At 34.1% G+C, this 16259-nt stretch overlaps 1 protein-coding gene across 2 annotated transcripts in view; it reads left to right on the top strand.

Moving 5' to 3' along the window:
* LOC149797745 (glutamate receptor 3-like) overlaps window positions 1-13275 on the top strand; it is an 86154-nt gene extending 72879 nt beyond the window's left edge. For both annotated transcript variants that reach the window (XM_089962689.1, XM_089962688.1), the window contains exons 10-12: window positions 1139-1968; window positions 2628-2805; window positions 6980-13275. In XM_089962689.1, coding sequence (XP_089818815.1) covers window positions 1139-1968; window positions 2628-2805; window positions 6980-7027 — 1056 coding nt within the window. In that variant the 3' untranslated portion in view covers window positions 7028-13275. The remainder of the gene's footprint in view (window positions 1-1138; window positions 1969-2627; window positions 2806-6979) is intronic.
* The last annotated feature ends 2984 nt before the right edge of the window (window positions 13276-16259 follow it).

The following is a 16259-nucleotide window of genomic DNA, read 5'->3' as shown; positions in this document are numbered from 1 at the left end:
TATTACTAATACTAACACAATTTATATTACTAATACTAACACTACTTATATTACTAATACTAATACTATATCTATTACTAATACTAACACAATTTATATTACTAATACTAACACTACTTATATTACTAATACTAATACTATATCTATTACTAATACTAACACAATTTATATTACTAATACTAACACTACTTATATTAATAATACTAATACTATATCTATTACTAATACTAACACAATTTATATTACTAATACTAACACTACTTATATTACTAATACTAATACTATATCTATTACTAATACTAACACAATTTATATTACTAATACTAACACTACTTATATTACTGATACTAATACTATATCTATTACTAATACTAACACAATTTATATTACTAATACTAACACTACTCATATTACTAATACTAATACTATATCTATTACTAATACTAACACAATTTATATTACTAATACTAACACAATTTATATTACTAATACTAATACTATTGATATTACTAATGCTAATTCTATTACTAATACTGCTTCTATTACTTATACTAATACTACTTCTATTACTAATACTAATATTATTTTTATTATTAACACAAACACTACTTAAGTTACTAATACTAACACTATTTCAATTACCAATATTAATAATATTACTCATATTAATAATATTTGTATTACTAATACTAACATTACTTCCATTACTAATACTACTTCTATTATAAATACTAACACTACTTCAATTAATAATACTAACACAAATTCAATTACCAACACTAATACTACTTCTATTACTAATACTAATATTATTTTTATTATTAACACAAACACTACTTAAGTTACTAATACTAACACTATTTCAATTACCAATATTAATAATATTACTCATATTAATAATATTTGTATTACTAATACTAACATTACTTCCATTACTAATACTACTTCTATTATAAATACTAACACTACTTCAGTTAATAATACTAACACAAATTCAATTACCAATACTAATACTACTTCTATTACTATTACTAATATTATTTATGTTACTAATACTATTTATATTACTAATAATATTTGTATTACTACTTCTACAGGAGCATAATTGATATATGTACGAGTATTAACATTGTTTCAGAACGCCACGATGTCAGTAGCGCCGCTCAGCATTAGTTCGGATCGTGAGGGCGCGGTGGATTTTACCAAACCCTTTATGACGCGGTACATCAGTGTACTCATGAAGGTTCCCCGGTCAGAAACCTCCTACTTTGAATTCCTGAATCCCCTGCATCACACAGTCTGGATATGCACCTTTGGGGCTTTCATTTTCGTCAGCATTACTCTGTACATATTAGAGCGAGTTGGAAGCATGCAGAAAAACGACTGCCCCTATATATCTTTCAGGCAAAGTCTGTGGTTTGTCTTCGGTTCCCTTTTACAGGGGAGCACAGATGCCTCCCCCTCCACAATTCCTGGACGCATCCTCGCCAGTTCCTGGTGGTTTTTTGCCCTTATATTAATTTCGTCGTACACTGCAAACCTGGCTGCCTTTTTAACTGTGAAAAAAATTAATACACCCATCAAATCTGTCACGGACCTAACATCGCAAACCAAAATCAAGTACGGGACTGTCAGGGACAGCGGTATCATGTCGTTTTTTAAGAACACAAACATCGAACATTTCACCAAGATGTGGTCTCAGATGTCGGAGATTGACCCAGACTCTATGGTCAGCACTACAGAGGAAGGCTTCAAAAAAGTCAAGCAAGCCAACTTCGCCTTCTTCTGGGACACTACCGTCAACAAGTACATGACAATCGAGGACTGCGAGTTCATGGAAGTCGGGCCTCCTTTTGACCCCAAGGGATTTGGCATAGGGGTTCCTCCTGGAGCCACATACAGGGAAGTCCTGTCCATGGCCATTCTGAATTTAAGCGAAAGCGGCACACTACATGAACTGGAAAATAAGTACGTATTTCTCTGGTGTCTTTCATCATTTTATATTTTCTACTTGGGTTCTGGGTGGCTGAGGAGTGTTCCACGACCTAGGTTGGCCGATTAATCTAAGGTTCTGGGTGGCCGAGTAGACTAAGGTGCTCGCCTTTACAGATCACTCACACATGTCACCTTTATCCGCGTGAATGTTAGTCTCGGCTCGACCAACGTGAGTGTGTGATAAAGCATGTCAGTACCTACTGCCAGTGGTTCTTTTCAGTGTCTTCTCAGGTTCTTCTTGCACCAAAAGTACTGGCCCGCCATGTGCCTTCATATGCTGTAAAATGGTGTTAAACCCCACAAATGTATTCTCTTATTTTTTGGTATGCAGTTATATACCTTCTTAAAAAAAGCAAGTACACTGAGTTGAATCAAATTTATCCGCTTCTTGTTAATTGTGTTGTCAGCTCTGTATTTATCCTCGGGCAGACTAAAACCCATCAAGGTGTGTTCTTTTATTTTCCCGGGACATGCTGTACTCAACTTGCACGAGTTGCTGCCATATCCACCTTAGGAGCAACTGCATCTGTTTTAAATGTTCAACTGGCTCAGCAATCGTTCTGTCAGTAATGTCACATTAAATTCCTGTACTATACATGTGATTGCCTGTTTCGTATGTTTTGTCCTTATAGATGGTGGGGAAGGCGGAACTGCCCTGATTTATCAAAGCCTTCTACTGACGAAACGTCGGAACTCCAGATAGAAAACGTGGCCGGTGTATTTTTTATCCTACTGGGCGGCGTGGCCATAGCCGGAGTTGTATGCCTTGCAGAGTATTTTGTTAAAAAGATTTCAAGAACTGTCAAAAAGGTACGGTGAAGGAACGAAACAAGGACATAAAAAAATAAGCCATAGACTTAACGAGGGATGAATTTGAATGCTGGTAAAAACTTATGCAAATGTACATATTTGTACTTTCCTGTTTTCTTTGTAACAAATAATGATTTTTATTAAGTATGAACAATTTTATATCTGTCTTTACCAGTCACCTTATGGAGAAAAGGATATTGGGATCCAAAGGGAGCTGACATTTTGAATTAGATATACATTTTTGAAATATTATTGTTTAGAAAACCTGAAACTTAGTGGATATGAAAGGTGACTGAGAGAGGTTACCGTTGTGGGAGGTTACATTACACTTGCCCACTTTGCTAAACGAAGAATTAATAATAATAATAATAATAATAATAATATAAATAATAATAATTCAACCACTACGAGACGAAAAAAAACAACAAAAGCAGCTACAACAAAACTACTAGTATTGCTACAGATATTTATTATTGTCTAGAGAAAACAGTTGTCTCAAAAATAGTATTTGGCTTGTTCTATCATATAAGGCTTGCATACTGCACTTAATATTTTATTATTATTATTATTAATATTATTATGTGGTATTTGCAAATGCTTTCGTGTTATTATTTTATTATCATTATTATTATTATTATTATTATTTTATGGTATGTGCATCGGATTCGGCCAATGTGGGTATATGAGAAAGCTTACCAGTAGCTTCTCGTGGGTCGGTGGTTCTTTCCGGGGTTTTCCCGGGTTCTTCCTCCACCATTAATACTGGCCGCCATGTATAGCCTATCGTGTGCTGAAAAATGGCGTTAAACCACACAACACCAACACCTCCTATTATTACATGTTATGTGCACATGCTTTGATTGCCTTGAAGTTTTGTTGAATCACAATTTTATCGGATAGATTTCGTCCTTTCTACAAAGATCCTTTGCAAGGATGTATTTTATACAAATTATTATGGAACCACCAAAACGTAACAATAAAAATCATCAAAAATTGACTGTAAACTCGATTTATTTCAGATAAATAAGTTCCATATTTCATTGACTAAACTTTAATATAGCCAGCTCAAATGAAGCTCATTGTTAACACCAAACATATGGTACAAAAAAGATGGCCTGACTATATTAACAATTCTGCCACACCTAAAATTCCTCTTTCTCTCATGCATGCAATAATAACGATTTTTGTTGCTGCAGAATAAAAACTATTAGTGAAATATATCACACACACACAAACACACACACACACACACACAAACAACCCGTAGCTGTTTTTTACCTGTTCCTCTTTATGACGTCAGTTATACTAAAAATATGAAGATGCAAGTAGCGCTTAGGAACTTTTTTAAAAATAAAGTCCTCATTTAGCTGAATCCGTGATTGCTATATTGATTGTGTGATTGAGCATGTAAAAAAAAACGCTCATAAAGGATTTTCGCGAAGTTTTAGCACCATATTCTGATACGTCAGGCATGGACTTGCAAATTTTTAGCACCATATTTCTGAGAAGTCCGGAAAGTATTTACGAATTGTGTTTGAGAAATCCAAAACAGATTGCTATTTTCTAGCACCGTATGTTTGAGAAGTCAGGATAAGATTACCAAATTTCTAGCACCGTATGTCTGCGAGATCGAGAAGAAATTACTTTAAACTCTGGGTGGAAACTCTTTTTTCTAAGCAGATTTTTAGTAGCTGGGTGCCACGAAATATGTTTTTACTACGGCATACCGTAATTTCTGAACGTACAGCGATAAGTACCACGGTATACGTCAACTAGATTAAGGGCCAATAGATCAATGTTATTGAGCCTGGGCTATCACTTTCATGCTTAATTTCCATCTAGCAATAGCTGGAAAAATATTTTGCTCTAATTTATATTTGTTTTAAAAACACCATTTTATAGTCATGATATTATCTGGAAACTCTGCGAATTATCTTGAGATAAAAGAAAAAGAAATATCTCAGCTCTTAAGAAAATCATAACACCCATTCACCAACAAAAACATAGTATGTGAATTTGCTCTGTATATGTTAATTGCTTTATCAATTATAATCTAACAACATACTGCAGCTAGAGTGGGATGATTAAGCTTACACTGTAGCTGATACTGTGAAAGACAGCATGCTTGATATTCGAGAACCTGTTGATGAAAATAAGAATTATTGATGAAGCCAACCGTTTTCTAGCTACGCTATTGATATAGTTGACAGGAAATTGAGTAGGATGTCAACAACCGGGAACGATTTTTTATCAGAAGGCCAGTAAGCATAATACACACTTACTCAACAAAGGAGAAAATATTTAGTGGAGTTGAGAAATTACGTGAAGTTCAGACATAGAACAAGTGCCCTCCCGAACGTTGTATGATGATTTGCAACCTTACAAAGGAATACATAGTCTAAACACATTCACACGCGCTATTAAATTACTAAAACATGACGTGTTTTTGTTTAGTTTTGTTGTTTTGTGGGATTTTGTTTCGAGTTGTTTACTGAGAAAATTTTCCGATACTTCAAATTGGCCCGATCACGTATCACAACATTCCATTTGGCCACCGTGGTGACAGTAATACCGCACACCTCTACTTTTAACAACATAATACTGTTTGATTCTAATAATGATGTAGACGGAGAACATAATGCAAAATTTACTTCTGCATTACACAGCAAATAAAGTTTATAGCTAAAGACGCAAAAGCGTAAACGTCATATACATATATATATACATACATACATATATATATATATATATATATATATATATATATATATATATATATATATATATATATGCATGCTTATATATGCTTAATTTAATCGCATATGTGACTATATTATTATCAGTCAAATGCAGCTGTGGCATTATAAAATAGCTCATTTTAGGTGTAATAAGTCTTTTAAAATAAGTCAACTGAGTTATATAGTCTCCTTTCATAGCTTGATTGTGTATCAGAACCGACGCAAGTTCAACAATCAATACATGAAATAATAGATAGCTTTTATTTCTGACTACACCCTGTGGGACACTTAATTACCACATGGGTATGTTGTGGGCTTCACATCGCCAAATACATAAAAGAATAACAACCCGCAGAAGTTCAATTTTCTAGAATTTCCGTCAAATCACAATGTTTCTTATTCTATAAAACACAGATACTGTCCTTCATGAGTACCTTTGAAACAGCAAGGAAATAAGAGAAAAGACTGTTGTGAATTGACTTATTTCAGTATCGATTTAGCGTGGTGGTGTCATTTGCTAAAATAAAATTAGAAAGAATGTCATACACAAGAAAATCTAATTTGTGTCTTTCTCCTTTTACTTACGGAGAATTTATATAATTATTTGCCTATTCTGCACACGAAAGGCTCCGAGTGGCCGAGTGGTCTAAAGTGCTCACCGTTACATTGCCTTCTCACCTCTGTCTGCGTGGAGTTCGAGTCTAGGATTCGGCCAATGTGGGTATGAGAGAAAGCTTGCAGTTAGCTTCTCGTTGGTCGGTGGTTCTTTCCGGGGTTTTCCCTGATTCTTCCACTACCGTTTATACTGGCCGCCATGTATAGCCTATTTTGTGCTGAAAATGGTGTTAAACTCTATTAAAACAACAATAACATTCGGCACACTATTACAGCGCTTGCTCTGGTCTAAATCAGTGGAAATATTTTGTTCGATTCTTTTTTATCATGAACGTTACATTGTCTGATAATCCGAAAATATTTTGTTTTCACCACAAAGTGAAAATAATTACAATGCAAACTGGAATGTCCTTTCTTCCTTTTCTGGGAAATATAAATCCCCGTTCTTGCTTTTTTTATCTTACAGTTCACCATATGTAACACCATCTATACTTACTTATAAGACGTGTACAACTGCAAATTGCACACACCCAGATCTGATGTGCCGGCAGATTTGGGTCTGTTCAGTTTGTTAGGAGTAACCAGTATAACAAAAAATATACACCCTGGTCTCGAGGCACATTATGCTATATCAGACCAGGATCTTTGTTGTATGCGGTTTGACTCGACCTATAACAGAGTCCATACGGCACACCTCTGCCTTTGTTATGTAAGTGCCTTAATGAAAAGTGTTGCTCTGTCTTTGAATTAATTTGCTCACTCAATCCATTCGTCATTAAAGTTATATCCTAGGAATTATACTATCATCTCTTTTATTACAGGAAAAACTAAGTCGCATGAACGAGAAGGAACGAGAGAGTTTCCTGTAGCGTGCAACTTTGCATCTGCTGTCTTGCTATTCCATGATGTGCCTCACTCTGCACTCAAACCTGTCTAATAGTTGGCCTGAATTACTAACACACTACACTATATCTTCTGTACTGAAATGCTGGCTGAATGATGCAAATGCCAATAATTTCTCACTGTTCTATACAGTTATTTCACTGACATATATACATAACGTGTTTCCTTGGTCAATCAGTAATAATGAACAATATTCAGTTGTTAATCTGATTAAAATCAGATCTCCACTGTTATACATAAAGACTTGACAACGACCGCTTAGGGGTCATGTTCTAGTAACCTATGGTTTTACCATAATCGCTAATTTTATCCACAAATCAGATGACGTCTTTTTTCTTCGCGTTTGGGGGACTTAACAGTGTGGATGAAGAGTATGAATGTGTTCCGAACGATTTTATTCACTTTCAGATTTTTGAAAGCTGCATTTCCATTAACTAACTTAAAGGTCACCAGAACACGACCCTTAAGCGGTCATCGTCGTAGGACAGCGGAGATCTGATTTTAATCAGATTGGATCAATTCCTACATCGAGCTTATTTTGGCAACCAGTCACTCTTCTCTTAAAACAATTAGACATAGTTATTTACTCATAATTGGCGCACAGTGTGGTGGAAAGTTTAAATTACACGGTCTGTAAAATGATATTGATCAAAAATCTAATATCATTGGCAGGATAAAAATATTGTGGGGTGGGTAGACTTGTATGTCTAGCAATCTCTTTCGGGGAGGGGTAGTTTAATGTGGATAGCTAAATAGCAATCTTCATGTATGTTCCTCCTTTAATAATAATAAAACGTTCCTCCACGCTTGTCACGAATCAGGAATCCATATTTGTGGAACGATTCCATAATGTCACTCATTCAGCACGCTTTATAAAGTGAGGAATGAGAAATTTTGCTATCTTGAAACGTGTAGTTTGCTGACTTATTAATATGCATGTATTGCTAATTAGTCTAAAGACAATGTGTTGTGGCCTGCATGTGAGAAACATCATTTCCGTGCATGAATAACTTAAAAGCACATGATTGTTTCAAGCATTTACAGGATTGCATAATTCGTGCAACATATACTTAACGTACAAGTACTATCAATAATTATGTTAGTCTTGGTGACTGTGGATGATACTCTAAGAGTACAACTTATATGTTCAGATGTGTAAAATACTTGACGAAAAGTATAGATATAATGACAAGCAGATATCCAATATTAAAAACTGGAAGATGCCGGCAAAAGTACATGGGCCAGCAAAGTAAATGTTTTGTTCACTCATTGCTTTGAATATGCATGACTAGAGCTAGAAATGGGTGACAGAAACAGTTTTCTATGTTGAGACAAAGTCTGTTGGAATCCTCCTTACAGATTTTGTCATATAAACTAGGCAAATTTACCAAATATGTTTATAATAGTCAATGCAAGTCATAATTTGATATTTTAAAACATTAGATCTACCTTTCATTGTCAAGAAAGCATTTGCATCTTTTCGATGTGTTAAGCATTTTTTAATGGTTGCATGAGGAAGACAAAATAACACTGAAAGAGATCGAAGAGCTTGCAATTTATATTCTTAAAGAAAATATCAAGTGTGCAGAGCCTGAGTATCACTGTGCATGTCTATGAACTTCTTGTACCAACTTATGACGGAAATATCTCGACGAGATGTATTATATGACCCTCTTTGCAGATAAATTTATGAATTGTATTTTGAGTCAGAAAATAAGTCTTATTACAGATGTTTCAATTTTTTTAAACTTGTTTTTTGCTGTTAAACTAAGAGACGAGCTGTCGAAAAGCATCAATATCAACACTTAACCAAGTGTATATTTCCAATACTGTTTATGGCGCGCTGTGTATTATAATATGCTTTGTTATGTTATGCATTATCGACTTGAGGCCCCAAGTACTGACTAAACTTTCTGTTCTGTTCTGAAACACCAGTATTATGATTCAGAAATTAATCAGGGATAAAATATTTAATTTTACTTATCCAATAGATTTTTTTATTATTATTATTTAAGACAACGGATCTTTTTAAAGTTATCGGAGGCACAAGAATGGATTTTCTTTTGGTCTTCTCGTGGCATGAACGAGTCTTGTTGCACGGTGTATGTGGTAATTAATTTCTCTAGAAAACATTATCACTTAGTACTAGCACAGAGGCTGTATTTATAGATTACTGCTTTTGTATGGGAAAATTTGAACGAGTTTTTCGGATGTAATACTGCACGACCGTGCGAGTGCATTATATCCATCCGACCAAATGAGTTCATGTTTTCCCATTCAAATGCCGTAACCTTTTTATTATACGCTCATGTTCTTATTTCACCTAAGGCTTAATTATATAAACAAAATACACATCAAAAAACTAAGTAAATGAATGTATGCCGTATTCCAAACTAAGTACACAAGCGCAGATTCATCATTAGACAACAACAACATTATTAATGCGCACATAACTCCGCCCAGATGAATTTAAACTTAGTCGCCTGCTAGACATAAGTTTGGAAAGAAAATGCCGTTTTTGTCTACTTAAAATCGAAATTTGGAGCTATATTGTGAATGAATGCGCATTTCAACAAGTTTTCCATTTGATCTGGAGTAAATAGATTTTGGTATTTTTGGTATTGTTGCCGATTCTACAAAATTTTGTGATTATGCACTGGATTTATATGTGACTATACCACATGAAATACATCAGATTGAAAAAGAGAGGGAGAAGCGTGTTGACATCTACAAATGTATTTATGTTTCTGTCATTGAATGTTTGAAATCATAATGTGGGAAAAGTATGAAGTCTTTCAATAGCAATTATCAAAACGACGCTGTGGAATTTAATGCTCATTTCATTTTGAGTGTAGTAAGGACGAAGCATTTGCACTTATATTCGAAATTACAGTACAAATGTGTAATCAAGATTGAGAACCCATGACATGGCTCATGACATGCCTCATGTATTTCGGATTTGCAGAACTAAAAAAGTACATTTTGAGGAAATTCAGGATGTAAAACTGTAAGTATATTTTTGCCATTCTTATTACCAGCGAAGGAAGACAATTTATGCCTTGTCACTTGTATGTTATTTTGTAATGGACCTTTCTGACGTTTACTGTATAGCTAGCCTAAATCCGAAACATTGTATCAAAAACGTTAATGCGGAATGTGCCAAAGCAGATGGTATGTGGCACTCCACGAAACATTTGCTTTACTTTACTCAGAAACAAATTTGATCAACAAAAACGGAAAGCACCTACTACGCGAGTGTACATGATTTGTTTACAAATCAAAAGTGCTGGCGTCTGCGTCCATTGTTTGTTTACAATAGAAATTAGTTCCTTTATGCACGTGAATGCAATAAGAAGGTGTGCAATATCGTAAAATACTGAACGATTATGGCAATGTAAAGTTAACAGAAAAAACAATGAGCATATAATAAATTCCAATACTTACTGCTCTTTGAACTTATTAGCTATTGACATACGGTTATTTTTCCAGGGGAGGGGAAGGGGGTGGGGAAGTGCATATATATTTGAATAAAGTAGGTTAATATAAATTAATTAGAGGGAAGCACAAGTGGGATTAGCCGTCCAAAGGAAGATTATTCTTGATAAAATAAACCGGTATGTATTAATGTGAATGAACTTTATTAATATTAGAATTGAACTGTAAGCATTTTGTCAACGCGTGCCATTTGTAAATAATATTTTGCTCTTTTTATACTACAAGATGATGATACGATATTTTAAGTCAGATATTATTTAAGTTATTATACATGTTGCTTAATAATATTATTTATATTTGTTGCTTAATAATATTATTTATATTTGTTGCTTAATAATATTATTTATACATGTTGCTTGATAATATTATTTATACATGTTGCTTAATAATATTATTTATACATGTTACTTAATAATATTATTTATACATGTTACATCTGAATAATTATTTGCTTATAATGGGGGTGGGGTAGGGAGGGGAGTAAACATGTAGGCGATGAGTCTGTGGAACGGAACTCCCATAGGGGCCCAGGAGACGAAGTCTTGCATATTAAGCGTTTCCAGACATTCATTTTAGCGATCTGTTGAGGAACATTAGGAAACTTTCCGGTTGCTTTGCGCTTATTTTAAGGTCAAGCGTCCCTTCTACATCTGCTCCTCTAGATGATCAGTCAATCAACAGAGGTTGGTGAATAATAAAAACATTTTAAAACGGATTATATATTTCTGCCATGTACCCATTTCCTAGCTGATTACTAGATGATGGATGTTATCCAATCAATTTTACTGACAGGACGTAGGCAATCTGTTACTATGTAAATATCTCCTTTAATACTGACGTTTATTCTATTCATTTGTTTAAACAAGAAATTATTTGAAAATGTCACGTTCAGCCTCAATCGCAGCTAAATGTACAGTTTGAAATGTTTTGTGCCGGACGATGCCTACAGTCTTATACAATAGGCGGGACCTTTTTAAGTTGTGAGTGGATTAGAGCCGATTCTTTTCAATAAAATTTCTATTTATTTCATTTTGGATTTAGAAAAGATGTTAATACAAAGGAAAAGAAGCCAGACTTAATAGTTAAAGAATTTTAAGATATTCCAAAACATTATATCGATTAGAAATTTGAAATAAGATTTCTAAGACCTAGCTAAGCATAATCTACATAAAGTAAACAACAAAACGTTTTACCTCTGAATACATGGTTCTAGCAACAACACTGGATCGAAAAAGCCTTAATACAAGCTCTATATTAAATCCCAATTTGCTAAAGATTTAGAAGAATTGGCGTGGACTTACCTGCAAAAATAAATTCCTTTGAAAAAATATAATGGTTTTTAAAATAAAAGGTCCGTATTTAAATAAAGTTATCGTTCAGAAGGGTTTTCTTATATTTCTAAATTTTGAGCATCGCTACTTGAGTTGTGAGTTGGTCTCTCTGTTATTGATAATGAGCCAGCAGTCAAGCGCCTGAAAATGTACATGTGTGAGAAATTTGAAAACGAGTAAATAATTTACTTTTAGTGCCTTAGAAGTGAATGATGGCATATACGTTTCTATCTACCAGTTTTTAGCTGTTACATGTTTGATTTTTATTTTCATTTGTTCATCACTTGTCATTTCGTTCTTTGTCGCAAGTTATTCAATACATTCGACGACATCTTGATATATTTCTCTCGCTTTTTAATGAGTTTCATTCTAGAGTAGCAATTGAATAATTTCTGTAAATGCGTTTCAAATATTATTTCGTTCTGTTTAAAACGGGAATTAAGTTTTAAACTAGTATGGTACCGCTATGATAATTCGAATATCCGATACTTCGAACATAAAATTCGAACGTTGTTTAATTGCTTTTGAAACATGAGAAGGACATTCTGAAATGTTATAGCATTAATGATATCTTTTAATATTTTTGAATGACTGACTCGTATAATGGGTGTATTGTTATGGAAATAACTGTCTTTATACCAGGCAGAAATAACGACAGTTATATGGAAATGTGAGCCTAATTAATTAAAGTTTCAAGATATCATCATTGTAACTGAGTCATTGATTTTTGCATCATAGTATAATTCTAATTAAATAGCTACTATTTTCTCTCCTTTTTCCTGGAGAGTATGTACCGAGTAACGTTTCAGAATTCAGCCTTCTGGCTTTGTCATAGGATGATAAAGTACACAGATGTGATTTGACCGGTTCCGGAAAGTTATTTCGACCCAAACTTACGGTCATTTCAATGAAATGCAAATATTTCCAGAAAATGCAATACGAACTGTAGTATCGAGGTGAGTGCCAAACATAAGTAAGATAGTCTTGGTGTATCTAAAATTAGAACTAATATACTGGAATTCATTAAAAAAAGTAGTAAAATGAACGGAATATATAAGGAACTTAATTAGTGTAGTTGTACATTCGATATACCTTTCGCAGGCTACTAATTCGATCTGACAATAGATCATTGAAGATGTAAAGAAATGGATGTTATTTATAAAATGTCTCGTAATTTTATACGAGATCTTTTGTAACTTGTGAGAAAATTTATATTTTCTGATTTAGTAGCGATGAAATATTATTAGAACATTGAGTTTTGTATCGTTCGTATAATCATTTTGAATTTATGGTACAGTCACTATTATGAATTTTATTTATCAGTTGTACTTTCATGTATACGTTTGCTTTCTTGCTGTTATCCTGCAATAAAGTCCTGACTTTCATTATATTATTTGTTTTCTTCTGTATAACTAAGGAGGTACCAGTTTATGGGTTTTGTTTACGCACATTGAGGTATGAACCTAAAAAGTACTGTGCAAATTGCAGCGGGTCATACCTACATTTGCACAACGTTTTATTTTTCAGTTAATACTAATAAATCGTATATAAATTAAGTTCAAATATACATACCACTTCACCCATAAATAAAAAGAAAGATTTATATGCGAAAGCTTTCTTTTTACCACAGACTAATTGTAAATGAGGTTGACAAGATATAAATTACACACAGTGTACATGAAATAATACACTGTTATACACAGGAAAGTGCGTCTGCTATTAAATTATCGTTTTCCTTGAAGTGTCTGATGTCAATATCACGTTCACGTAACAACAAATTCCACCTTAATAGTCTATGGTTTTTATTTTTCATCTTGCCGATGAGAGTAAAGGGGGTTGTGGTCACTAAACTCAATAATCGAAGGAGCTGAACCAAGGTTAAACTTCAAAATGTTGTAATGCCAATATGAAAGACAAACATTCCTTCGCGATTGTTCAATAATTTCTTTGATGCTTATTTAATTTCTTTTGAAAATAGCACCCTGGATGATTGATACCATTTTCATCTTCTTGAATGAAAACTGCTCTAAGCCCAACATCACTTGCATCAACAGACAGTTTAAATGATTGGCTGAAATTTGGAGCTGTAAGAACTGGCGCGCTTTTAAGTTTAGCTTTTAACTTGTCAAAAGCCTCCTGATATTTTTTAGTCCAAAAGAACTTGTTTTTCTTACTCAATAAATTTGTCCGGGGTTCAGCAATTAGAGAAAAAATTGGAACAAAATTTGGATAGTATCCGGCCATACCTAAAAATCGCATCAGTTGCTTTTTTATTAACAGGTACAGGGAATTCAGAGATAGCCTTGACCTAGTGGTATAAATTATCCATGTACCACGATATGTCCTAGAAAAGTTACACTAGCACGGCAGAACTAACTTTTTGATAACTTAATTGTCAAACATACATCAGTGAGTCTGTCCAAGAATTTCCGAATTGTTGCTAAATGTTCCTTCCAGGTGTCATTGTAGATGATGACGTCATTTATGTAAGATTCGCAATTGTCTAGACCAGAGGTAACTATATTCATGACACGTTGAAATGTACTTGGCGACCCTTTCATCCCAAACGGCATTACTTTATATTGGTAAAGTCCATCTGGAGTCACGAATGCCGAAATTTCCATCGTTCTTTCCGTTAGTGGAATTTACCGAAATCCTTTCAGTAGGTCAATTTTGGTAACATACTTAGCATTCCCGATCTTATCAATATAGTCATCGATTCTTGGTAATGGGAATGAGTCCGTTTTTGTCACACTATTCACCTTTCTATAATCAGTACACATACGGAAAGTTTTATCTGGTTTCGGAACAAGTATTCATGGTGAACTCCAGTCACTTTCATTGGGCTCTATAAAATCATTCTCCCGCAAATACTGAATTTCTTTTTCCAGGTATACCTGTTTGAGAGGGTTCAGCCTGTACGGGTGTTGTTTCACAGGCTTGGAATTTAAAATTTCAACGTCATCAGACCTTTTATTATTCTTGTAGGAACATCTGGAAATAAGTACTCATATTCAAATAATAACTGTTTAAGTCCATTTCGTTCTTGCTCTTGCAAATGTGAACGTTTATGGTCCAGATCTTTCATAATTTCTTAATTTCGAAGATTTGTCGCTCCAATATCAGTAGAATCCGATGATATTAATTCACTTAAATCTTCATTGAGTGGGACAGGTACAACTAAATCAACTGCATTTTTAACCTGGCTATCTCTTTCAACATACTGTTTTTGCATGTTTATGTGACAGAGTTGTTTTTGTTTACGACTTCCAGGAGTATTTATGATGTAATTTAAATCATTTATTTTCCTGTCTACTGTGTAGAGACCATAATACTTGGCCTGAAGAGGATTTTGTGGTATAGGCAAGAGAGCAAGGACTATATATCCAGGTTGAAAGCTCCTTTCCTTCGAGTTTTTATCATATCTTGACTTCATTTTGGATTGTGCAGAGTACAGATTTGCTCTTGCGACATCACAAGCCTTTGACAACTTCTATTCAAAACTGGAAACATAATCAAGAAGATTAATTTCAGAATCTTCATTAGAAAGAAGTTTCTCTTTCAATAAATTCAATGGTCCACGCACAGTGTGCCCAAAAACCAGTTCAAAGGGTCTAAAGCCTAAAGATTCTTGAAATGGTTCCCTAACAGCAAATAATAGTAAATGAATGTCTTCATCCCAATCTTTACCCGTATCAAAATAATATGATCGAATTATATTTTTCAAAGTCTGATGGAATCTTTCTAATGCCCCTTGGCTCTCAGGGTGATAGGCAGAATATTTGAATTGCTGGATGCCTAATTCGTACATAACTTGTTGGAAAATTCCAGACATAAATTCTGAGCTTTGATCAGACTCGACAGATTTGGGAAGGTCAAATTGAGTAAATAAAACTATATATATATATATAGGGCCGGCGCTGGACTATTTGGCGCCCCCCTCCCCCCCCCCCGGAAAATATCAATTTCAGATTTGGGAAGGTCAAATTCAGTTATATATATATGGGTGCGTGGGTGTGATGGAGAAAGCGATGAACAGCATGAGGTACTTCGTTTGAAACTCATCGATTCGATACGCCCAGTTTATGTTTCACTTCTCTGCTATATCAGAGTCGATCAATATTAAATTCGTTTTAGAAATACGCATTGGATCTCTATGCATAATATCACAATCACTCTTTTTTATGGGTGAATGTGCTAAAGTCCTAATGATTAAAATCTGCAAGAAGCTATCTATTAAAATTGAAATTCCAAACTAAAGAGAATGTTTACTCATTTCGAGGGGGATGTCTTTCAGGCTCTAATTTCATTCAAATCATGGGAATCCTACTTTAAGCTTAACTGAGATAACCAAATCATGTCTCTGTGTAGA

The sequence above is a fragment of the Sinohyriopsis cumingii genome, chromosome 6, assembly GCF_028554795.1.
Source record: "Sinohyriopsis cumingii isolate HCF-2022 chromosome 6, ASM2855479v2, whole genome shotgun sequence".
Taxonomy (NCBI): Eukaryota; Metazoa; Mollusca; class Bivalvia; order Unionida; family Unionidae; genus Sinohyriopsis; species Sinohyriopsis cumingii.
This window is presented reverse-complemented; position numbering and strand designations above follow the sequence as displayed.